Raw genomic sequence first — 23,998 nt, forward strand, 5'->3', positions numbered from 1 at the left:
TATAGTATGTCGTCCAAAATGTGACAAAAAAGTCATAGAAAGGAATATAAAAACTGTCAGTATAGAAATGCCTTACTACATGATATATAACTGTAATAATTTCTCTGTTTGCAGGTTGCAGTGTGAGGTGAAGCTGCAGAGGCAGCAGCTCTCTGACTCCCAGCACCTCCTTCAGTCACTGCGAGTGGAGCTGCAGGTTCATGAAAAGATCAAGACTGACTGTCATAAACACGGTACTGTTGTTATCACGATTTTAAGCAAGAAATGATTTTAACTGAAATTATGATGTTTAACTTTGCTTGTGTTCTGTGTTTTCCCTCAAAGCAGTATCCAGCGAGACAACCCAGGAGCCACTTCCTGTCCCTTCCTCTGGCTCGGTGGACCTGAGTGAGCTGCTGTCAGAGATCAGACACCTGAGGCTGCAGCTGGAGAGGAGCATCCAGACCAACACAGCTCTGCGACAGAGACTGGAGGAGCAGCTGCTCAGAGGAACCAACCGCTCTGAGACCATCAACATCAACTACCTGCTGTCCTCTCCAGGTGAACATACAGTACAAAGCAACACACTTCATTGCATGTGGCCCATAAACAAGACATGTAACCACAACAACTTGCCACATTTGTCTCAGATGAAGGGGGCAGTTCACCAGGTCGCGAGGGCTACAATCTTCGTCGCTCATCTCAGTCTTACAATGAACACACGAGCGTCCTACATGGTAAGAAAACCTCATCACAGATTTCAGTAGGGCTGCACATCATGTATGTTTTTGTTCATTTATCACAAGTTGACATTGTGCAGATTCTCACAGTGTTTTAACTAAAAACACCTGCTGAAATGTTTCCAGGTGAGACACGTGGTGTTCTCTCCGGCAGCTCCGTCAGCAGCAGCTCAGGTGACAGCGTCTCTGGTGCTCCTTCTCGCCTGGTGCCGGGTCACAGAATGTGGGCCAATCGCAATGGCCGCCATGTCTTGGGCCTGATAGAGGACTACGGCGCCCTGCGCAGGCAGATCTCCGAGGGTCGAAAGCTGTCGCGCAGCATGGACTCACAGCTGCAGGAGTGTCTGCACACACTCAGGCAGCAGGACTCTGACAAGGCATGTCATGTTTTTAATGATGTCATCTGATAATAATGACAATGTAGTATTTCAGTGGCAGAAACCTTAGAGTATATAGACAGAAAATCCAACAGTTCACACAATGACAAAACACTAGGAAATGTGACCTGTGCCTTTCACATTACATTACAATGTCATTTGGCAGACGCTTTTATAGAAAGTGACTTACAATAAGTGCATTTAAACAAGAGCAAAAAGTAAGTAAATGCTTCAAGTAAACCAAACTAAAGTGTGATGTACAAGTAAGTGCTTTCCTCTTTTTTTTGTCATCGTCGAGGTAGAGTTGAGTTCATCCAAGAAGTCTCCCTGGGCCTGGTGGACGACAACAATGATTAGTTTTACTGGATGAGTTACAGTTACAGCATGAAATTCAAACGACTGTAAAGACAAGTGGGGCAGTGGGTAAAGAGTGAAAGTCCAGTTGGGGTTGATGAGCAGACCTGTCCCGCCACCTCTGCCAATGGATCTGGGAGTGTGGGAGAAAGCCACAGGGATGGATGTGTTGGAGGGTGTTATCCAAGTCTCAGTGAGAGAGAGACTACCCGCCAGTCTGCGGGTAGCTGACTGTGTGTGGAGCGGGTTAGATAGATAAGTGAGGACAGATTATGGTGGTGCTGTGAGTGAATGTGATGTTCATAATATCTACGAGAAGAAACATGAACAGAAAAAGTGCTCATATGTGAAAGGTAGGAAACAATTGCAGACGGGTACTTAGCCTCATTAGCGTCCTCCTCTGTCTTTGTCTGCCACTTTAAAGTGAATTCTGCTTTTTAATACACACCTGATTGGCTGGTTGGTTACAGCTGTGTTTGCCAATTAAACGTCACACCTGGTGATGGCTCAATAGAAACGAGGTCAAACAGCAACACTAACAATGTCACTGTGTTCTTTGTAGGTGATAGAACAACAGCATCTGAAGAGTGTGTGCTGCAGCATGAACACCATGCAGCAGGTGTTAGAAGAGGCCGGTCGACTGCTCAAACTGGTGTGGAGAGTCTCTCTGCCAACTGGAAACATCACAGTGGACACTGGCGACAACCAGCAGGTAAACACACACATTGTATGTAGTCAAGCATTTAAAGACACAATCCTTTTACTTGCTAATCCTCGCAATCTGCATCGTCAGGACGAGTTGCTGAAAAACGAGATAGCCAGACTGAAAAGCCGGCTGTCGCAGCAGGAGAGGATGCTGAGTGGAGCCGTGAAACGCCTCCGCACCACCAACCAGCTCAAAGAGGGAATGGAGAGGGTCATCATTGATCAGTGTACGAGTAACAACTTTAAATTTAACAGCCCATAATGTGAACGGAAGCTGAATTGATCAATACAAATATTATCTGCATTGTTTGTTTGCAGTGTCTCTAACCCATGGAGTATTGAAGAAAGCCAGGGGGAACATGGAGGTGAGTTTTCACTTGCTGTCACACTTATGTCTCAACCAGTGAATTGTTTTCCTTCAGTGAGTCACTCTTCTCTTCTTCTCCTCCTCCTCCTCTCTGTGAAATAATGCTAGACAAATTACTGTACGCTCTTTGGCCTGAAAGGCCTGTCTGGAGGACCAGACAAAGGTTAGTGTGGTTGGGTTGCAGAGTCTATGACAGTGACCTGACGCATGCTGCATGAAGCTGTCGTGGGATAAACTTTCTTTCCATACTGTGTCTATAAATATGGACGTAGTCTTCTGGTTGCATGAGATTTGTGACGTGACCGGCGCATATAAGCCTTGAAGAAATGAATTCAGTGAAACTCAAACAAGTGCTTTTACTTTGAAACAGATATAGGAAGTGCAGTTATGGCAAAAGATTAGACAGACAACTTTATTAATCCCTTTGGGAGGTTCCCTTGGGGAAATTAACAAAGGTCTTTTTTTGGTAAATGGAGTGTCTCACATGGACAGTAACGGCTGCTCTGATAATGGAACACGGCGCCACTGTGCTTTCAGTCTTTATGCTAAGCTAACCACCTCCTGGCTATAGTTTCATGTTGGGTGTCAAGTGGTATCGACATGAGGGACTATGTCAATAAACAATTAGTCACGTGCATGTGTCTGTGAGAGCTGTACATGATTAAAAAGTATTTTCAGCCCAACACTTTATCTTGCATGTCTGAGCCCAAAGAAAGTGTAAGGACTCATCAGAAGTCACATGTTACCGTATTGTGTGTTTCAGGAGGTGCCAGTCAATGGTCAGTAGGGGGCAGTAGACCCCCTCAGCCTGAGCAGAGGAGTGGACCTGTTTTCAAAGAGACTCCAGACAGAGAGTCTGACTCGTCAGAGGATCACAACAGTGATGTTTCTTTGCACTGCAGCTTCTGAATCAACAACCTACACTGCAGCTTTTCAAAATGTAGCGACTTAATGTCCATCAGGCTTTTTTTTTTTCCTGCTGTAAAACCGTCACCTTACTCTCTAGAACTCCTTCCTTTTTTTTGTATTTCTACTTGCACAAAACCTGCCTATAATTTGATTTATCTTAGGTACTGAAGATGTAAAAGTTTCTTTTAAAGAAAAAAAGCCTTGTAATTTTAATATTTTTCCTGTTATTTTATATGCTGATTGCAGAACATGAAGATGTATTTTATTACTGACTATATTTGAACCTTTTGTTTTCACCTGACAGTTTATGTATTGGACACTTCACAGCTACCATGTCATGAGTTTTGTGCAGTAAACGGTGAAAATCCCATTTGTGGTGCTAATGTCCTTTTTATTAACATTTCTTTATCAATACAAACTTTGACAACTGCTTTCAAATGTGTACATATAAGAAAATAAGGAGAATTAGAAAATGTAAAACAGCCTCACCATGTGTGCAGTTCTGATACACTTAGTCAATATATGAAGTAATTGTTTTAAGTAGCACTTGAAACATATGGTCATTATGTATCAAAGTGGCCTATAAAACTAGGCCTTGGACAAATGGACTACAGTCAGTGACTGATCTTCATCACTTAGTTGTCTGCAGACAATTTTTATGGACACTTTGTGGTCAATTCAGTTTTAACAAAATGAAACAGTTTTATACTGACCCCCATTATTATATTTTTAGAATTAACACGCTCAGATCAGAACTGTTATAACTGACTGAAAATGATGGGCCTAACAACAGATTGAGCTACTAGAGGTACAAAAATGTTGGCTTTTTTTAATATACATTTGAGAGGAACCAGTCTTGGTGTCTGTTGAAATCTATCTCTGCACAAGTCTGACAAAGGCCTGAACAAACTGGATGAATGGCTCCTGACCTTCGTGGCTCGCTTTGGAGCCTGGTGTGGAGGGTTTAGACTGAGGGGAGGGGAGGATGCCGCTGGCTGGAGAAGATGGAGAGCCTCTGCGGAAGTGTCGTGACAGACTGGAGAGGAGAGTGCTCTGGAAGCAACAGAGAGAAAAAGAAGTTACTAGAATATTCTATTGATATAAAAAAGAGTAAAGGCTTCAGGAGTGACAAATACCCTCAATAGTTTAATTAAACAAAGAAGACGCACTGACTTTACTATTCTAGTACTATAGAATGTTTTGCAACATAAATTAAAGCAGACTATATCATTAAAATGCGACCAAAATTTTATTGTCAGTTACATTGAACATCAATGCTCATTTCTGGTGAATGTCAAACTTTATCAGTACATTTATATGTAAATTTTTCAGTCTGAGTCTAACTCCCCCCACTGTGGGGTTTATAAAATTGACATGTTCAATTGAAGAAGACGTGAAACTAGGGACTGAGATATTAACTCCTCAGGCCAATGTTTACTGATGTTATAAATCAAGTGAGAAGTAAGCTCATTTCCCCCATAGACCTCTGCTCAAACAGACTTTTGTGGCTAACTACTATTTCCATCCAACTTCCTGGGCTTCAGTTTTCAAGACTACTTCTAGGGCTGGGCAATATCGCTTGTATCGATACAATTAATTTTGCGTTAAAATGACAATACATGAGCCGCAAGTTCGCACCTATTTCTCCTCTCCCTGCGTCCCTACACACACACCCCATGGGGGAGGTGGGTGTCTTAAAAACCCACACTTTTTCTGCAGTTTTGCACAAACGCCTCACTACATTTTCCACTGCCTCTTCTGCCTTAAGTCCCGCCTCTCTTGGTGTGTTAGATTTATTGTTCAGCTCGTGCTGAGGAAGCGGGAACTAGCTGGTACAGAGTTTTGACTTATTTTCAGTCACTTTTGAACATATGGAAGTTGTAAATATTGATAATAAAATATAAGACATTAGTTAATTATCATATCAACAAGCTGTGTTAAATATCTATGTGAAATAATTGAGAAAATTGTTGAAATTAAGCATTAATTTTCACGATTTTTATTTTATTAAGTCCGTTTTTATGTCTTAAAATTGTAACAGTATTATATTTTGAATTAATTACTGTATATTATTGGCATGTGGTAACATATAACAGACGGTTTGCCTCTGGAAAACATTTTATCTAATATGCTATAATGGTTTGGGGGAAACCCCAATTACATCACAGAAAGAATATTGAAATATATATCGAGTATCACCATTCAGCTAAAAAGTATCAAGATATGACTTTTAGTCCATATCGCCCAGCCCTAACTACTTCCATTATTTATCCATAAAACCTGAACAGATTACAAGTCATGATGTCTCACCAGTTCAGAGCTGAGCTCTTGTTTGAGCCTCTGTTTGTCGCGAGGTAGGATGGAGGGATCTTTGAGACAGCGGACTGCCTGAGAGATGAGGACGTAGAAACAGTTCTCCATCGTGAACATCAGCAATGACCTGAAATAAGAAAGAAAAGAAAAAGGTTTAGACATTTAAAACAATACTTCATGTATGTCCTGATATTATCAGGAGAGAAAAAAAGGCAGTTTTCTCACTTCAGAGCTTGGATCTCCTCTGATGAAGCCAACGAGACAATGCTCAAAGAAACTGGTTCCTTCTTTTTCTCCATCTGTAAAGACACAAAACTATGTTTATGAACCTGACCTGAGAGCAGATGAATTTTATGTGGACCATGCAGAAGCCGGTGAACCTGTACCTCGCTCAGCATGCTCAGAGCCACGTTGATGGTGGCCAGCAGGGTTCCAAATGAAGGAGCCACATCAGGGTCAAAGGCTGGAGTTGTGAAGCTGAGTACAAACAGAGTCCTGTACTCTGCCAAGTCCATACACTGATGCACAACAGAAGACAACAATCAGATTTGTAGTCTTTTTTTTGTTGGAGCTATGAATGAGATGCTGAGAATCAGGACACAAATAAACATTGAGCTCGACCTGGTCCAGGAGAATCTGACAGCAGTCTGGAGTGAAGTGCTGCAGAGTGGCCAGGGTTTTGCTGAGGATCTTGAGAAGACTACACTGCACAGCTAACAGCGCCTTCTGCTCGGCCTCCTTTCTCTCCCCTCCACCTGGCGCATCCTTGGACGGAGTCTGTGGGGGGCGCTGTGTCCTGGAGAGAGAAGCAGGCGGCAGCGGCTCTCCATTTTTAGCCTGAGAAAATAAAGAATGAATGTGAAGCAATTACATTCATGTTTAAATTAACCAGCATTCAAAAGAGAATATGTCCAGTGGAAACAGTTTTAGTTCGTTTTTTTGCATTTCCTTTCCCCAAATTTGAGACACATTTTCATGGAAACCTAACTTTTATCAAGTCAAGTGATGGAGGTTATATCCTCGTTTCTGACCTGGAGGTAGTGATGAAGCATCTTCTTGCTGTGGAGCAGGTAGGTGCAGGTCTGACACAGATAACACAGGTTAACCTGCATGGTGGAGACAAAAATAAGTGAAGTCTAACTGTGCTTATGGAGCTGTAGGTTCATCTTGGCCGACGTGAGTCTTCTCTCCGGACGTACCTGAATGTCTCGGAGCAGTTTGGGAAGATGAAACTGCCACTCCTTACAGAAGCTGGAGAGCTGCAGCAGGAAGCCCACCGTGTGGTCGGCTTCGTCCAAACACGCCAGACTCTGCACTGTTCGCACTGCGTTCAGACACTGAAGGGCACAGAAGATAATTACAAAAATATGTTATTGTTGATGTTAGAATTCTGCCTCTGTTTGTGTTATATGTTCTTGTGAAAATAGGCTCTGTTGCTGCCATGACATAAGTATCTCGTTCCCACGCCTTAGTAATGGATGGCCAAGTATTAATTTTTTTTTTTAACCCATGTCACCAGATTACATTATATTGTACTACAACTGTTATTGTTTTTCTTCATGATTACTGATCCTGGAACTTATGCAACAAAACACTAAAGCAGTTTGCTTACATGATTGAGAGCTACTTGGCAGTAAAACTGATTCTGAATCACCATGTTTACAGTAAGATTACTTTAGCAGTAATACCTGTAGAATGCGTTCTTGATGTACTCCGACAAAGTCCAGGGCCTCATTGACAAAGTTGTAGCGAAGAGTCTTGAGCAGACTCTCCATCAAAGACATACAGAGGCGGTAAACCCCCGGCCAGCAGGCGGAGTCCTGGGACTTGCGGGTAAAACTCTGTTCGGAGACATGAGGTGTTTTATGATGTCATTACACAAATCAATCAAATGTTCCATACATGCAGAGAAATGTGACAGCTGTACCTGTGATGCTTCACTGGAGGAAACTTCATAAACACTGAGGAGAGGGAGGCAGATGGTCTGAATGACTCCTGCTCCAGCAACAGCTGCTGCTCCCTGGAGTCAAAAATAATTGACGTTATTTACTGATTTAACAATTAAACAACACGTATCACCATATAAGAGTGTTTTCTGTGTGTGTGTGTGTGTGTTAGTGTTAACCTGAGGAGTGCGGGCCAGTGTGAGCAGCAGGTGAAGAGCAGCTTCTGTGAAGTAGAGGTTGTGTTTGGAGCGCAGGCTGAGCTCCACAGCGCTCAGCACTGAGGGAAGAACTGGAATCTTCCTCATCACTGACACCCAGTGCTCGCCGTCCTCATCGGTGCGACACAGCTCCTTCGCCAGGTGCAGAGCTAACACACACACCTGATGAAAACACACACACACACACACACAGAAAAGTGTCAACAACAAACTGACAAACCATGAAAATCTTTTCCTTCTCATAATAGAAGTCACTGAACAGACGTTGGTCATAGAGTTTTTTTTGGATCGGTTGAATTATTTTATATCAAACCCACTTTTACTGTCATTACATATTTAGAGTATTTAAAAGTTATCATGGACACTTATCACTTGATTTATTAGGTGTTATTTTGATCCATCTTGTTTTGGTTTGCAACATCTGCCTCGACCAGTTGGGGTGACAAGGAAAAGGGGACAGAGGAAAGGTAGGGGACAGAAATGGGAGAGACAAAGGGAATAAGGGAAGAAAGAGGGAGGCGAGGTAGAGACAGGAGAAAGAGACCAGGAGCAGATATATAACAGTTGTACCTGTTTAGACAGGACACTTCTGACATTGTAGTACATGTTTATAGTATTACAATGTCATTTATGTAGTATAGATTGTTAATAGCCTTTTAGTCCTTGGGTTTTTTGGTTCCTCCTCATTTCTTTCTTCTTTTCTCTCATGGACTACATGCATATATGTTATGTTCTTTTGGTTTTATTCCTGCTATGTGCAAAAATATTATTTTCAAAAAAAGCCATCATTCCTTCATCACTCACCCCATCTCTCTGGTCTTTCCGTGGACCACGGGGAGATTCCGTCTCCATGCTGTCCTCGTCCTCCATTGCGTCTCCCATTTGGTTCATATGGCGAGTATTGTCGATGATTGCCAGGGCCTCGTCTTTCACCGTCTCACACACAGACAGCAACAGCTGGGGCAGCTGGGAAATATCTCCACCTTGTTGGCAAAATGAGAATGTGTCAAGTAAAAGATCAAACAACATGGACCAGCAACTTGTGAGACAAACACAGACAAAAGAAGTCAGACATGGAGAGATCTTACCGTTGAGTCCCTGAATCTGCAGCACAGAAATGAGGGCAGAGAAAATTTTGGCTTTGGTTCTTTCCATCATCTGCTGATCAGCTTTGAGGACACTCTCCAGGATCAGGGAGAGGGGAGACAGGATGTCAGGAGCTGTCGCTACCACACTGGAGACAAGAAGAGTCAAGAAACAGTTTATGAGAGATTAAGGAGTTTGAATATTTCCAGTGTTCACTATTGACTCCACTCCACTGTGCTGAATACACACCCTCGCCATTGTTTGATGAGGATAAGTAGAAGTGTGGCCATCATGGACCCAAGACGAAGACAAGACACAGACGAGGGTGTCGTCAGCTGAGAGACAAAAAAACAAATAAGACAGTCACATGAAGAGTGACTAAAAAAAAACAAGATACAAATTCCAAGAAACTATTTCATGCCATGAAAACTTACAGCGGCTTTAGCTCCATCCAGGACATCAATGAAAAGCTTCAACTTGGTTGAATCGTCTGTGAGCTGCATCACATCAGACTGAAAAGATAAAATACCGTCACTGCAGCAGAGTTCTGTATGATCCACCTTCTAAAGATGATGGTCCCCCTATAATAGATTCCCGTCTGTTTTTGTTTCCCTGAATGCATTTAATTTTAATCCCTTGAATGTCAACCTACCAAGGGACTACAGACATAAATTAGCCTCAGACTACAACCTGGCATATTTACATTTTAATGTAAATATGTAAACACGACTGAGTTTACATACATGGCTTGTGGAAAGAATTAGCAGCATCCGCCAGGCAGAGATCAACATCTGAGTCTCCTGGAAGTAACAGATCCCTTCTTCCTCCATCTCTGCCCCGTGGCAAACAAGAGACTTGACATACTGGGACCAGTACTCATACCGTCGTGCATTGGAGAACTTCTTCAGCCCATCCTTCAGAGACTGCCCTAAAGAGCCACTGCAACGACACAATCACAACAGCCATCAGGTATTATGTTATATAGTTACTGTTAACTGCATATGAAAACAAGAGCACTCAGAGAGCGCAGCCAAGGTTTCAACACTTTGACCTCATCGGTCGAGGTTATGATAAATATAGGACGATATACTAATGAAATTACCTGACAACGTAGTAGATCTCCAGGCCGATTATTTTCATCGCAAATGCACATGTCTCCAGAACACAAGGCTAGGGTGAAAATGACATTTATTGAGTTGACACACATCCATCATGATTGAATTATTCGCATAATAAAATGAGCGAAGTATATTAGTGTTATACCTCTGTGGTGTCTGAAGGTGGAGTGAGGGTTCCAAAGAGAGGTGTCGTCAAGTTCTCCCAAAATCGTTCTCTATTTAAAAAAAATGAAGAATATATTTATCAATATCCACTTTCAAAGCATCTAGTTGCAAATAGTTTTAAAGGTCAAATAGAGCATTTGTTGAAAGAATATGAGCTTACTTGGTACGTAACACAGAGATGGCACTATCTCTGCGATCCTGCCAAAGGGCTAGAAGGAAGGAGAGGGCGGCACGGTGGAGCAGCGGGGGACACCAATATTTCCCCTGCTGCTTCGAGTCAATGAGCTCTAACACCACATGGAGACAACTCCACTCACCAAGAAGAAACTCCTGAATGGTAAGACAGGAAAAACATAAGTTTTGGATGCAAGTGTACCACGACTACTGCTACATCCAAACTACAAAATGTTCATTTGAATGTGTAACTGCATCACTGTTTCCAAAAGCCTCTTTATTTCTGCCAATCCAGGCTAAAACAAGACTACCTACACCTAAACCAACACACCTTTGACCCCTCACTGCCATCTTTGACTTCCAGGTTGAGGAAAAGCTCAATGAGGCCAGGCTGAGTTTCGACAGCAACAGTAAGAAACTCAAGTATCATGACTTTGATCCTCATGTCTTCTGTTTTGCTCTGCAGCCGAGTGAGGAAGGCGTCCCGGATGGCTGCTGCGTCGTTCCCCAGGCAGGCGTAGACCGACATAGGCGCCACCTACACATGATATACAAGGTTCAACATCAATTATTCTGCTGTACACAGTGACAGATCAACAATACAAAATGCCTGTTCTGTATGGACACAGTGGATAAGTGGCTTACTGTGGCCAGTCTTTTGAGCAGTTGGACAGCGAGGCGAGGCAGTGCTGGATCATGTTTGTGGTAAATATATTTGGCCAGGACAACAATGAGGTTGTTGCCATGACCACCGTGCTGTGTCAGGGCCTGCTCCAAAGGGGACACAACATCAGATGGTGGCTTCAGACGGATGACGTTGTTTGTGACGGAGAAGGCCAGTTTGACCGTCTGGATGAGGATCTGACCAGGACCCTCAGAGCCACAGCTGATCAGTGTCAGAGAACCGAAAGGGAAAATCATCAGACAATTAACAAATAGTCTAATTATTATCTTTCAGGGAAACTAGGCATCAACACATCAGACTGTGTACCTGCTGGGCTGTGCAGCCAGGACTACATCTATGGTGTCCACTCCAACTCCCATGATATTGACCACTGCCTGTCCAGCTTCAGTGTTTGCCAGGCTGTAGATGCACAGAGACTGCAGGGTGGGAGTGCTGCATCCAGAAAGAAACAAGCAAGTCAACGTTTCAAGTAGATGAACAATCTTGTGCCTGCCAGTAAATTAATAAGGGATGTAACTATATTTGTTTTTAAATGGGACAAAAGAATATCGTACAAAAGTGGAAATGCTGATACATTCACGGCTCAGGTTTTGACCAATACTTTAAAATCTAGAAATTCATTCAGAAAAATTATGAAATATTCATAGCAAGGTCCAATGTTTTTCAAAATTAACAGAAGAACATCTAGAAAAGAAGTGTATATTTATGTGAAGCTTTAAAAATTATGTGACAGCAAACATTCATGTAATTTCACATATAATGCAAATAATGATTCTTCCATTTCAATTTAATTATGAGAAATTTAATACAACTTTTCTTTATTATGTAGGCTTTCATTTCACAGTTTTGAGGCAATTGTTTTCGGATACAAGTTGTGCAATAAGCACATATTTTAAATACTAAGTAAACTATTTCTAGTTGAAGTTATGACTAAATTCATATGAATTATTCCTCTGGTCTGTTTGACTGGCTAAGACACTGGAGTCTCAACAGTTTTCCTCACCTGCCCTGATCTTCTCCCTCTGGGCTCAGATTGAGGATAGCATGGATAAGCTCCAAAATAAGACAACCTGCAGCAACACAGAGTAACCAGTTGGTTATTTTTTTTCCAGAATATAACTTAACCCTTTTTTCTACTTTGGCTATAAAAAGCAGTGCCTTTACCTATCCTCTCCCTCACTCCATAGGTGTTGTAACGCCACTTATGGTACGTGGGCAGCATTTCCTTTAGCACCAGCAGCACACAGGGGATCAGGCCTTTGTTCTGAGTGCTGCCAAGCTGACCCTGAAGATGGAAAATAAAGAGGACGCTTTAGGACATGACATTTATACATAGATATAATATACAGATAACATTCACATCCTCATTTAATATAGAATGGCACTGTTCAGGAGCTATGACACAGTGGTGTGCATCTAAGAAATGTGTTATTACCTTGACCAAGGTAGTAATGAGACGAAGGAAGGCGATGGTCACAGCATACTCCCCCTTGGGCTGTTCAATCTGGACCAACAAGTTGCCGTAGTTACCAGCCTTCATTCCCTCAGCACTGGAAAGAATGACCCACATTTTAGTATGTTTTATTTTTAACTAAGAAAAGAAAGTTAGATAATTACCAGACATATATTTAAAAATGCAGCAACTAACCTCACACACTGAGCCATGCTGCTCACAGGAGTGGAGGCAAAGGGGAGGAAACCAGTGTGGTGCAAACTGGACCACACCTAAAGGTCAATAGAGTAAGAGTATGTGTGAAGAGGATTTAAAAACAAGAACTTTCAAAATGTAAATGTGACTTGCTGTTCAGAAGAACCCAGCACACCCACCTTGGCAGGCATCCTTGCAGCCAGAACAGTTAGGCAGTTCACACAAGAGGCAATCACATCCACTGGAGGGTTGATGATGGAAGTTAACCTGATATAGGATAGTAAATTATGAATAAAAAATACAAATACATATACACTTCAGTTCAGATCTATAAAGTTAGTTTACCTCTGTAGCAGCATGTAAATGCGTGAAGTGAGCGGTAGCAGACAATCCGACACAGTCCAGTCTGTGCTTATGAGCTTATGCACCAGATCCAGGATAGGCTTCACACGCACACAGTGAGCTACAAGATCTGACAAGTAAAAGGAAGAGAAAGTCAATAAACAGTTCGTTCTTTAAAGAAATGCAGAACCTGCATGTAGACACGTGAAAGATGAGTTGTGTACCTGCAGTGGAAACAACATGAAGCAGCATCTCCACCTCACATGTGAAGAGAGTCCAGGAGCTGTAGGAGTGATCCCAGCGCACCATATAACCCTCACTTCCAATAATCACCTGGCCAAGAACGCCCTGTGGCAGCCAAAGGTTAGTCTGCCCTGTGCCTGATGGATGAAAGAGTATTTTGTAAAGGTATATAAGGCAGACATAAATGAACATTTAGAATCATCTTTATTTGAGAAAAAAAAATTGATATAGATATGGAAAAAAATATCAATAACTAACCAAGAGGGTAGAGGAGTTTCGGTGTTTGTCTCCTCCACAGCGTCTCATCATCCTTGGAGATTATGTCATTGGGCTTTTTTTTGTAAAGTTGTGTGTAAAATGACATCTTATCCAAAAAGATGTAGACCTGTGCACACAAAAGTACATTGTTATACTTTCCACTCAGGATAAATACCCATTCTGTTTAAATGTTGATACTTATGTATTTAGTCTACCTTTTTAACTGTTGACTTGTTTGATACAAGTGCGGTTAGAAGTTGTAACAGTGGTCCAATGTTATGGGGGAACATCCCGACTGCACTGTCAAGGATCATTCCCAATCCCATGTTTGGCTTCTAGATAAAAAATTCCACAAACAGGAACAATTGTCAACAGCCATTACTTTGTATTCTATTTTCTCTCTATGTTTTTTCCTTTCCTCACCATTTCCCAGAAGACTTCGGCCAGACTGGGAGCAGAGAGGACCTCACAAGCAGCATCAATCAGGTGGGAGCACTGTGTTGCCATACCGTCAGCCTGTCACATTCAGTATGATCGAGTCAAGTGATCAGCACAAGTTAACAAAGATGAATGTGAAGACATAGACATATAAAATCTGGAAATGTACCTGCAGGCTTTCTTCTTCAAAAGTGGTGATCATGAATGACAGAAGTCCATAGATACACATCTTTGCTGTGCTTGCAGTGCACTGAAGAGTCAAAGAATAACAAGACTGAATGTATTAAGACACAAATAGATGTGGGAGAAAAGAAACTCATAATGACTGACATGTTTATAATGTATGTATGTTACGTTTATTTGTAAAGATCAGGAAAAAAGTATTTCAATGTCTGGCTGCCCAACTACAGTGATTTAGTGTATTTATATGTATTCGCTTACATTATTTCCAGAGACTCCGAAGCCTTTCAGCATGGTTGAAAGGTACTTGAACACCTCGAGCTGCAGAGCAGTGTTGCCTATCCTCCTGATCACAGGGCTAGAATCATCTGGTCTCAGCGTGTGTCTCAGTAGGACCCAGGCCAGTAGAACTGGCCCGTGATGAGGGATGTCCCCAAATGTGAGCAGCAGCTGGCCCATCTCCTGTTTGAGACAGTTTAAGTACACAGAATTAGTTGATGTAATTTAAAAACATTTGATCACCTACTATTGTAGAACACATACTATCTCCTAAAATGCAGAATAAAAATGTGTCAGTTCGATTAAGCAGTGAGCCCATCTTATCTGAGTGGTGTTTATATGTGGATATTATAAACTGGTTGAATGGCAGTGCACTTATATCTGCTGAATTTAGAAACTCATATCAAACCTTGATAACATCTGGAGCACTGGAGAACTGATGCTGGTCTATGCTGTCTTCCAAAGCACACTTGTGCAGGAAGTCGATGTCCATTCCTTCAACCAGGATGAGAGAGCTCAGATATCTGCAGTCCAAAAAAAACATTAAAACATATTAAATAGCACAAAGAATTTTGTAACAAGCAAAAGTCCAACCAACATATCACCTGATATTAAATTAAAGCAGGTAAGTTGTTGACATACATGTCCATCAATAGGTATAACAGGTCAAATTAGAGAAATTATGTTCCATTTTCAGTATTAATCTAGGTCACATTATAAAGATATAACATGTTATTAAATATTAATATTGGTTTAAAATAAAGATTAAAATACTTATTTATAACGGTACTACAACTTAAGTATTGCGATTTGATAGTAGTATCAATACTTGGGATTTTCTTTTCATCCTCAAACCAAAATTCAATTACACATTTTTTGAGACAATAAGCGACAATCACATTTCCAAAATCAGTGCACATTACATGTCCATCAGTCTCAATTATCTAAATTGAATGGGACAGTGGTACACAACTGCTACATTTAGGTGCCCCTGGTAATAATAAATACAAACAGGTTAAGTAGAAAATAAAGTGTTTTCAGCTTTGTCAAAAATAAAATAAAATGCTGGGTCAGAACAAATGGAACCTCTAAAAACAAATTTCAGCCTTTAAGTTAACATACCCCAAAAGAAACTGAAAAATATATTTACTGTTTTTTTTGTTTGTGATGTGGACAATTACATTAAGTCATTACCTGACTTAATGTACCCATTTACTGCTGTTTGAAGTGCATTTTTAGTTTAATCAATTCACTGCTCACTCTATGCACAAGTATGATACATAAACAAAGCCCTCTCTGCTCTTACCCGATACGGTCAACCAATGCGTCCATGCTTTTGTCTACCAGGTGTCTGTTGGTCTGCCGCAAACCAAAGCCCTGCTCCTTGAACATCTTTGTGAAGCTGAGCAGGTCGAATGGGCTCATCTCAAAGTAAGCATAATGCAGGAAGATGATCTCCAGCAGCAGAGACTGTTCTCTCAGACACTGCAGGAACCACCGTGACACTTGCCTCTCCGTCTAGAAAGGCAAAAGGGATTATTTTTCAAATTGTAACAATCAAATTTTAAGCACAAATACAGTGCCAAACAGGGCTGGACTGGCACAAACAAATCAGCCCTGGCATTTTACGCCAAGGTGGCCCACCATCATTGGTAAGTGTAATAGTTAGATATTAATATGTACTTGCAGAATACCAGACACAGACACACAGTCGTCAACTCCACCCTCCTTCATCCTATCCATTACATTACATTACATTACATGTCATTTAGCAGACGCTTTTATCCAAAGCGACTTACAATGGAATCAAGTACAATTTGCCAGGGGTGGAATCGAACTTGCGACCATGATGTCTTTGGTACACAAGGTAGGGTCTTAACCACTGAGCCACTCCCCCCCCTATCCTCACTCTGTCCCTCCTTGGCCCTGTCATGGTCGCCCACTCCCTTTTCTTTGGTTTCCACCCCGTCATGTTCTTGCTCCTTCCTATGGCCAGCCACCTCTCCTCCTGCTGGCACCTGTAGTAAACAGGTCTGTTATTATGAAGTACTTTCGAGCATCCACCTGTAACTGCTTCTGTTTTTCTGGCCCGCATTTTCTCTGCACTTCCCTTGTGTTTCTTTTTACAAGCACATTCCCTACTGTTCCAAAGTATTAGAAACTCAAGACAAAGGGGGAGAGAGGAGGACTACGAGTGTGAGAAATTATTAGGCCAGCCCAGTATCAGTATAGTGAAGCAATGGGCTACTGATTGGGCTGTTAGTAGCGGCCAGCCATTCGTAAGGGGAGAAAAACAATCTGTGTTGTATACTGGCCCCGAGTTGCATCAGCCCACCAGGAAAATGCCAGATTATGGTATGCCAGATTACCAGTCCAGCCCTAGTGTCAAATATAAATGAAACAAACATATGATGCATATTGTCACCATGAGGTTTCCGTGGGTCTCCCATGTTGGTGCTTCTGCACTGAAGAGGTTCTCAAACTGGGAGCGGTAATTGCTCACAAGGTCTTTTTCCAGTTTATTGACACAGTTTAAGTACTCGTCCTGGACAAATGAGAAACACACCCAGCGTTATGTTTCAGGAGTAACAAAAATGTACATCATTTCAAAGAAAATTACACAATAACTATATTTTCTCATTATCTCATGTGCCCCAAATCTCTCACCCTGTAAGGATGACGCTCATCTTGAAAGTATGTCAGCAGAAGGAGGACACATCTGAGCAGGCATGTGCGCTCCTCATAGTAATAATCTGCTATCTGTAAATACAAACAAAAATATGAGGCCATATTACCGTAACTAGAATAAATACTGCAATGCTGAAACAAGTGGAACTTAGCTAGAAGTTACAAGTTGTTGATCTTTAAACTGACCTTCAGCAGCAGTGCCTGGCTTTGTCGCTCATCCTTGAGAACAACCTGTAGAGAAAACTCAGTTACACATCATAGAATTCTCTACCACAATAATATCTGTTGTGAAAACATAGATGTTCACAATCCTAAGCATTGCGGTTACAAGATCTCTCAAATAAAATACAGATTAACACAAAATTAACAGATACATTCAATATTTTTGGTTATTTTCATATGTTAAACAAGAGGGACAAGATTTCAGATAAAAACAAATTGAAATAATAACCTTTAACGAATCACGGGTTCCTCTGTAATCCTCCTGTAGATAGCACTGTATGAGCTGTACACTTTGCTGCTCGTCGAGACCCTGTAACATTAATAAGTCATTAAGTTGATTACAAATTATGATGAAATGTTCCCCCGAATGAAAACAGTGAATCACATCTTTTATATAAAACAGCAATGTATAACTCGTACCAACAGTTTACTGATCCTCAGACCAACATCCTTCAGTGGTTGTGCGACATCTTTGTTCTCCTTCACTTTTCCAGCAGAAGATGAACTAGAACAAGTAATTGTCTAAATTAGCATTTTAATTGGTATGATAATATTTAGATTTGATAACCAGATTGAAATAAGTGTTTACCATACCTGGGTGGCTTGTAGTAACTGAGTCCTTGATGCAATCTGTCACGGTGTTTGTCAAGCTCTGCCCCAATCTGAGCCTGTCAAGCAAATAAAAAAGGATGAAAAGAAAAAAAAAACACCCAGGATCTGGAGCAAATCAAGTGTCATTTTCTGTATAACATTAACAACAAAACACATTTAGTGTACAAGACTTTACATTGTCTAGCTATGCTCTCATAAGAAATGACAATATTAGGATTTCTATGATTTTAATGCATGATTCTATATATGACAGGCAAAGCAGTAATGAGGGCATGCAAAGAAAAAAAAGAGACAGGCGTTTAAGTGCTCTTTTACGCAAATGATATAATGAGCCAAACACATGACAGTAACTCGATAAGTTTAGACACGAAGACGTATGATGTCCATGACGACATGGGCATCGGAGTGGGCGAGGGTTACAGTAACCACAATGACACACCGGGTGTGATTGTAAAGCACATGACAACAGGTGGGGAGAAGTCTTACCGGTTCTCTTAATGCAGACCTTCCTAGCAATATAGTCCATAATTCTCGACAGCTCCTAAGAGAAGGATGGGAATTTATTAAAAAAAAAAGCGATAACCAACATTACACATGAAGGCAACAATCAAACACAAAACTACCTTATCCTTTGTCACAACTAGCCAGTGTATGCTACTGTAGCTTATTGAGGTATGTTTTGAAAACATGCCTAACATGGGAGGTTTTTATTCATGAGACCCATAGGTAATTTGGAGACAAACTATAGTGTTGACACGCTGTTGTTGACGTGCGGCTGACACACACTGCTCCGCTCTTAAAAAAGCCATTCAAATGTTCAACCACTAGCTAATTGCTAAGCTAAGTCAACGTGGTGCAATCATTTGAAAATACACGCTGTCGAATACAAAGGTGGCGATTGTTTTGACTTCTCAAACACACATGTTTAGCAGAAATGGTTACGCGCTGACAGATACTTGATGCATATTTAAACAAAGCAGACAACAGTTGAAAATAGTTTCGTGTCTGCCTACCGAACGGTCATCTCTGATTCCGCCATCTTCGTTCCTGCCTTGTGATTCGTTACTGCGCTGTGTCGTCTTTGGTGTCGTCAGCACGTTCTTCTTTGTGGAGCACATGGGATTCTTTTGCTTGTAACTCTACCACCACCTTTCGGACACTGTTCGTATATTATTCAGTGTTGTAATGTAACCAGGTACAAATACTTTGTGACTGTACTTAAATACAAAATTCACGTATCTGTAATTCACTTTGTTATTTATATTTCTAGCAACCTTTACTTTTATTCCACTACATGTCCTCTAATTATCTTTGTTACTCGTTACTACCAAATTAAATCAAGAGAAGAAGAGATGCAAATGGTCTGTGTTTATATAGAGCTTTTCTAGTCTTGATGAACTGCTTTACACTTCAACATGGGGTTAAGTGTCTTGCTCGAGGACACCTATAGACTATCAGATTCAGGAATTGAACTCACATTCTTCCAGTTGAAAGAGAACTCGCCCTACCACTGAGCTACCATTGTTCAATCATTTTTTAACACTTTTATTTTTCCTTCTAAAACTTAAGTACATTTTATAACAAAAAATTACTTTTGATACTTAGAGTAAATGTCATATGCGTTAAGACGTTTACTTAAATAATATTTTAAAACGTGTCTTCAACTTCTACCAAAGTAATTTTCTGGTAAGATACTTTTATCCCTTTTAGGTTCTTTACACACGACTGATTATTATAAGGTAGCCATGTGAAATGGTTTCTAGCAGTCTTGACTGAAGGAGTTTCCAGAGATGCTGAGCACTTGTTGGGTGCTTTGATTTCACTCTGCAGTCCAACTCAGCCAAAATCATCAAAGTTAAGTTTAAGTCTGGTGATTGTGGAGGCCAGGTCATCTGATGCAGCACTCCATCACTCTTCTTCTTGTTACATAGCATGGAGCTCCTTGCCTAAAACATTTGAAAAATATTCAGGTTGTGGGAAAATTAACAATTTTTTTATTTTGGCAAAGTATTTCATTCATGAAAAATAAATCTGTTATCAGAAATTAAATCCATATTAAATGCTTTTCTACAGTAACTGAAATTATATAAGAATGTATAATGTAATTTCAAATAAGCCTGACTTTTCCATGGACATATACAGTACTGCAAAAATGCTTTTCATCCATCTTCTACCACTTCTTCTATCTATCTATCTTCTTCATGAGGGTCACATGGGGTGTTGGTGGCAATCCCAGCTGACACAGGGTGAAAGGCAGGGTACACTCTGGACAGGTCACCAGTCCCTCACAGGGCCACATAGAGACAAACAAACATCCAAACAAACAAGCAGAAAGGCCCTTCTGCCTTTTGTGAACCCAGGTCTGCTTGCTGCAAAGGCAAGAGTGCTACCCACTACACCAACTACACACTTTATTAATTTTATTTACAAAATTCAAAGTTGACAGAAGAATCAAATCAATATTTGGTGTCACGACCCTTGGCCTACAAACCTACAGACAGTTTCATGTCACTTGCAGTTTTTTTATTATTATTATAATTATTATTATTATTATTATTATTATTAATAATAATAATGATATTTTATGATATGTATGCAAATGCATAACACAGGCACCTATGATGTAACCACAATAAATGTATGTGATTTTAAACTTATGAACTGAATCAGAACGGCCATTGTTGTTGTTAATACTGTATATAAATGTGTGCTGTGTGTGAAAAATAAATACATTTATTTATTTTAACTCTTATGTGATTACATGCTTGTGCAAACATACTTAACCCTGCGAAGTCACACTGGACCTTTAAGACGTTCTTCTGTGTCACGTGACCCGGCTGTCAAATATGGCTCCGTCCTACAGGGTGTGAAAGAAGCGACAGCTGACAAAGGGAAATAAATCTATAACATCGCCTTCCAGCTTCGTCCAGACATCGCTGCTCGTGTGTGGTGGGTATATTTGTCTTTTGTCTCCACTCGGAGCTCTTTGGCTTTACTTGACGTCATTCGCTGCGAGACTGTAGCTGTATTTTTACCGTTAGCTCGATGTTGACCGTTTCTGCTGCTGCAGCATCCGTCACCGCTCTGCACTGGGACTAGTTTCTCTTTTAGCAGCATTAGCTCAGTGTTTGCTATAAACGACAGGGTTTTTTTTTCAGTCCTTTCCTTTTTCTATCTGCATCATTCGGATGTGCTAGCCTGCTGTTAGCACAGCTGCCAGCTGAAAGTCACCCCCCCTACACACACACACACACACACACACGAGGGAAAACAAGGTTGCAGCCGATGCAGAAAGAGATCACAGTGGGTAAATGTTCACTGTGGACAGAGTTCATTACAGAAAGCTGATAAAAGCGTGGTCAAGGTTCACTGCTGTGGTGAGTGAAGATGTTTCAGGGACTCGATGTGCATTACACCGACTGTCACATTTACTGGATTAGAAATAAATAAATGCTAAGATGGTTTTCATTTTTCTGTTGTCATGCTGATTCACCCTTTCCTCTGAAAAACCTGACTGATTGAATGTCTCGTCCTCTTTCTTTGCGTCATCAGGAAGAGTGCCTGCCGAACTATGAAGTGTGCCAGAGAGAGGAACTGACAGAAGAGGGGCCTTTATTGTTGCTGACCATCTGTTCAGATCGATTCTCCTCCCTCCCCGTCAAGCCCTCCACCCTGCAGCCATGCTGATCAACCCGGCGCTTGTGGAGTCCGCCATCGTTCTAGCCATGGTGCTCTGTGTTCACATGGCCGTCTGGAACCAGCACTCTTGGTGCAGCATAGCCCTTGTCATCCAGGCTTTCTACGTGCAGCACAAATGGGACCGTCTGCTCAAGTCAGGGGGGGCCGTGTTCCAGTTTCGTCCAGCGGCAAATAGCGGCATCGTCCCGGCCTCTATGGTGATGCCCTTGCTCGGGCTAGCACTGAAGGAAAAGTGCTCTGCTTCAGGGAATGTCTACTTTGAGCGCTTCTCCATGGTTGTCACCATCACCGGCATGATGTTGGCTCTGTTTCTGTCTCTGATTGCACTCGGCATCACAAGACCTGTGCCTACAAACACCTGTGTGATAGCAGGCATGTCGGGCAGTGCAATTCTTTACACAACCAAACAGACGCTGACTGTGTCTGAGGTCATCGAGGTCTTAGAGGTACTTTTGATCTTCGTCTATCTCAGCCTGATCGTGCTTTATCTGCTGCCTCGCTGCTTCACACCCGGAGAGGCGCTTCTCATCGTTGGTGGAATCAGTTTCATCGTGAACCAGCTCATCAAGCGCTCGCTGAATCTGGCAGAAGTCAAAGGAGATCCAGTGAACTACTTCCTGCCTGTGGTCGTGGTCGGCTCACTGCTTTTAGGCGTTTTCTTTGCCCTGCTCTTTTGCTTCATGGAGTCAGAGACCTGGGTGTCATCGCTCTTCTTTCACATGATGACAGCAGTTCTGGGTCTGGGAATCCTCATGCCATGGCTCTCCCTGTTCATCGGCCGGCACCCCATCATGTGGCTGCTGGACTTTTTAACATTAAATGACAGAAGACTCTGTTTGTTGGGGTACTGGGTCTTTCTGGTCGTTTTAGCCACCTGTGTTGTGTTGCACCAGAACTACCAACGTCAGTCTGGGTCCAAGAAGCACCAAGCCTCGACTGTTGTCCGAAAGTACTTTCATCTGATTGTAGTGGCCACTTTTGTTCCAGGGCTGATATATGACAGGCAACTGCTTCATGTGGCATCCGTGGGTTGTTTGGCAGTTTTCTTGTTCCTCGAGTACGTGCGTTACTTTCGGATCCGGCCGCTGGGTCAGCTGCTCAGACAGCTGCTCACCCTGTTCCTGGATGAACGTGATTCTGGGCCTCTCATCCTGACCCATGTCTATCTGCTGCTGGGCATGTCACTGCCAATATGGCTGTTCCCTGGGCCCTGTGTGCCTAAGGGGATACTTATTGGTGCGGGAGGCCTGGTGCCTTATGCAGGTGTGCTGGCTGTGGGCGTTGGAGACACTGTGGCGTCTGTGTTTGGCAGCACCATGGGGGAAATCCGTTGGCCTGGCACTAAGAAAACAATGGAGGGGACTGCAACATCTGTGTTCGCCCAAATAATTGCTGTTGCCATCTTTCTCATCTTTGATGGAAGTATTAACCTGAACTCCACCTATTCATGGATTGTTGGCTCCATCACTCTGGTGGCCATGCTGGAAGCCTACACCTCCCAAATAGACAATCTCCTCCTTCCACTCTACCTCTACATCCTGCTGCTGCTTTGAATGGACAGACGTCCCAAATACTCGCACATTAAACCCCCACCCCAACCCTTTCTAGGGAAAAGCAACAAAATATGTTTTAGAAATACAAAAAAATCATGATTTTCAAAGGGATAGATGTCCCTTTTAAGAATCAGTAGACTTTCAGAATTTGTCCCGAAGAAGTTAAAGATCTCAGTGGCAGCAGTGGTGAATGGTTCCTGTGTGTGTCGTTCTCTTGACCCTCGAGAGAATCAACAATAAAGATTCTTGATTTATGCAAAAGCAGATTCAGTTTAATCCATTGGGAGAAGCACAGTGAACTGTGGACATTATAGATGCTGCTTAAAGGCACATATGGATCGGGTTCTCCCATCTCGTCCCTGCCCTGCAAATGAATACATGCCTTGTATTGCCTTTGAAGAACATTATTGATTTATCTTATTGTCTTTTTCCTAATCAACCTTTTTCATGATTAGAATGTTATGATTTTGATGATGGCAATACAATGAAGGACTTACTGATAAAAACATTTGCCTTAAGAAGTAAATTTTCTATCAGACATTATGACTAGTATAGGCGCTCTAGATGAAAAAAGCATGGCAGCCCTTCTCAACTCCTGTTTGTAAGGGCTGGTTTAGACATGAATATGGCAGAATCTTACTATGCTCCTGCATGACACTAACGTAAAATCCAGTACTGTAACATGTACAAAGCTATACAG

The 23,998-nt window shown here is 41.7% G+C and overlaps 3 protein-coding genes across 5 annotated transcripts; 2 read left to right on the forward strand and 1 right to left on the reverse strand.

Annotated features, from left to right (window-relative positions):
* The first annotated feature begins 54 nt into the window (after positions 1–54).
* wu:fj49a02 (CDK5 regulatory subunit-associated protein 2) lies at positions 55–3,801 on the forward strand. Of its 3 annotated transcripts, none has more exons than XM_044011967.1 (9): positions 55–233; positions 325–540; positions 630–716; positions 846–1,096; positions 2,013–2,162; positions 2,244–2,382; positions 2,474–2,520; positions 2,631–2,685; positions 3,286–3,801. In XM_044011967.1, exons 1-9 carry the CDS (start codon positions 68–70, stop codon positions 3,429–3,431), a joined length of 1,257 nt encoding a protein of 418 aa, XP_043867902.1. In that variant the 5' UTR covers positions 55–67; the 3' UTR covers positions 3,432–3,801. The 3 variants fall into 3 exon arrangements, with proteins under 3 accessions (XP_043867902.1, XP_043867903.1, XP_043867904.1); XM_044011968.1 differs by having other exon boundaries at positions 328–540; XM_044011969.1 differs by lacking the exon at positions 2,631–2,685.
* On the reverse strand, positions 3,802–19,113 carry nup188 (nucleoporin 188). The gene is made up of 43 exons (XM_044011966.1): positions 19,060–19,113; positions 18,533–18,587; positions 18,029–18,102; positions 17,855–17,939; positions 17,664–17,744; positions 17,399–17,443; positions 17,192–17,284; positions 16,950–17,069; positions 15,831–16,042; positions 14,934–15,048; positions 14,507–14,707; positions 14,235–14,315; positions 14,051–14,143; positions 13,843–13,962; positions 13,628–13,754; positions 13,351–13,506; positions 13,130–13,256; positions 12,964–13,051; positions 12,785–12,861; positions 12,572–12,686; positions 12,301–12,421; positions 12,140–12,206; positions 11,443–11,568; positions 11,097–11,337; positions 10,783–10,989; positions 10,438–10,607; positions 10,258–10,327; positions 10,097–10,164; positions 9,738–9,933; positions 9,429–9,506; positions 9,244–9,329; positions 8,997–9,142; positions 8,713–8,891; positions 7,870–8,070; positions 7,672–7,764; positions 7,433–7,585; positions 6,944–7,081; positions 6,776–6,850; positions 6,366–6,581; positions 6,131–6,262; positions 5,970–6,043; positions 5,742–5,871; positions 3,802–4,484 (listed from the first exon to the last, which is right to left on the reverse strand). The coding sequence occupies exons 1-43, from the start codon at positions 19,083–19,085 to the stop codon at positions 4,305–4,307; spliced, it is 5,238 nt and encodes a 1,745-aa protein (XP_043867901.1). The 5' UTR covers positions 19,086–19,113; the 3' UTR covers positions 3,802–4,304.
* A 1,764-nt stretch (positions 19,114–20,877) lies between these two features.
* dolk (dolichol kinase) lies at positions 20,878–23,559 on the forward strand. The gene is made up of 2 exons (XM_044012569.1): positions 20,878–20,995; positions 21,599–23,559. The coding sequence occupies exon 2, from the start codon at positions 21,727–21,729 to the stop codon at positions 23,296–23,298; it is 1,572 nt and encodes a 523-aa protein (XP_043868504.1). The 5' UTR covers positions 20,878–20,995; positions 21,599–21,726; the 3' UTR covers positions 23,299–23,559.
* Positions 23,560–23,998: the final 439 nt, after the last annotated feature.

Source organism: Solea senegalensis, linkage group LG21 (assembly GCF_019176455.1).
Source record: "Solea senegalensis isolate Sse05_10M linkage group LG21, IFAPA_SoseM_1, whole genome shotgun sequence".
NCBI lineage: Eukaryota > Metazoa > Chordata > Actinopteri > Pleuronectiformes > Soleidae > Solea > Solea senegalensis.

Bases quoted from the DNA above. Each gene is read 5' to 3' on its own strand.
- nup188 (XM_044011966.1), bottom strand. From the start codon at position 19,085: ATGGCGGAATCAGAGATGACCGTTCG. The intron at 17,444-17,663 runs GTTATTATTTCA...TTTTCTCTACAG, and splicing joins GAACCCGTGATTCGTTAAAG to GTTGTTCTCAAGGATGAGCG. The intron at 7,586-7,671 runs GTACAGCTGTCA...GTCTCCGAACAG, and splicing joins CCTCCAGTGAAGCATCACAG to AGTTTTACCCGCAAGTCCCA.
- dolk (XM_044012569.1), top strand. From the start codon at position 21,727: ATGCTGATCAACCCGGCGCTTGTGGAGTCCGCCATCGTTCTAGCCATG.
- wu:fj49a02 (XM_044011967.1), top strand. From the start codon at position 68: ATGCCTTACTACATGATATATAACTGTAATAATTTCTCTGTTTGCAGG. The intron at 717-845 runs GTAAGAAAACCT...AAATGTTTCCAG, and splicing joins ACACACGAGCGTCCTACATG to GTGAGACACGTGGTGTTCTC. The intron at 2,383-2,473 runs GTACGAGTAACA...GTTTGTTTGCAG, and splicing joins GAGGGTCATCATTGATCAGT to TGTCTCTAACCCATGGAGTA.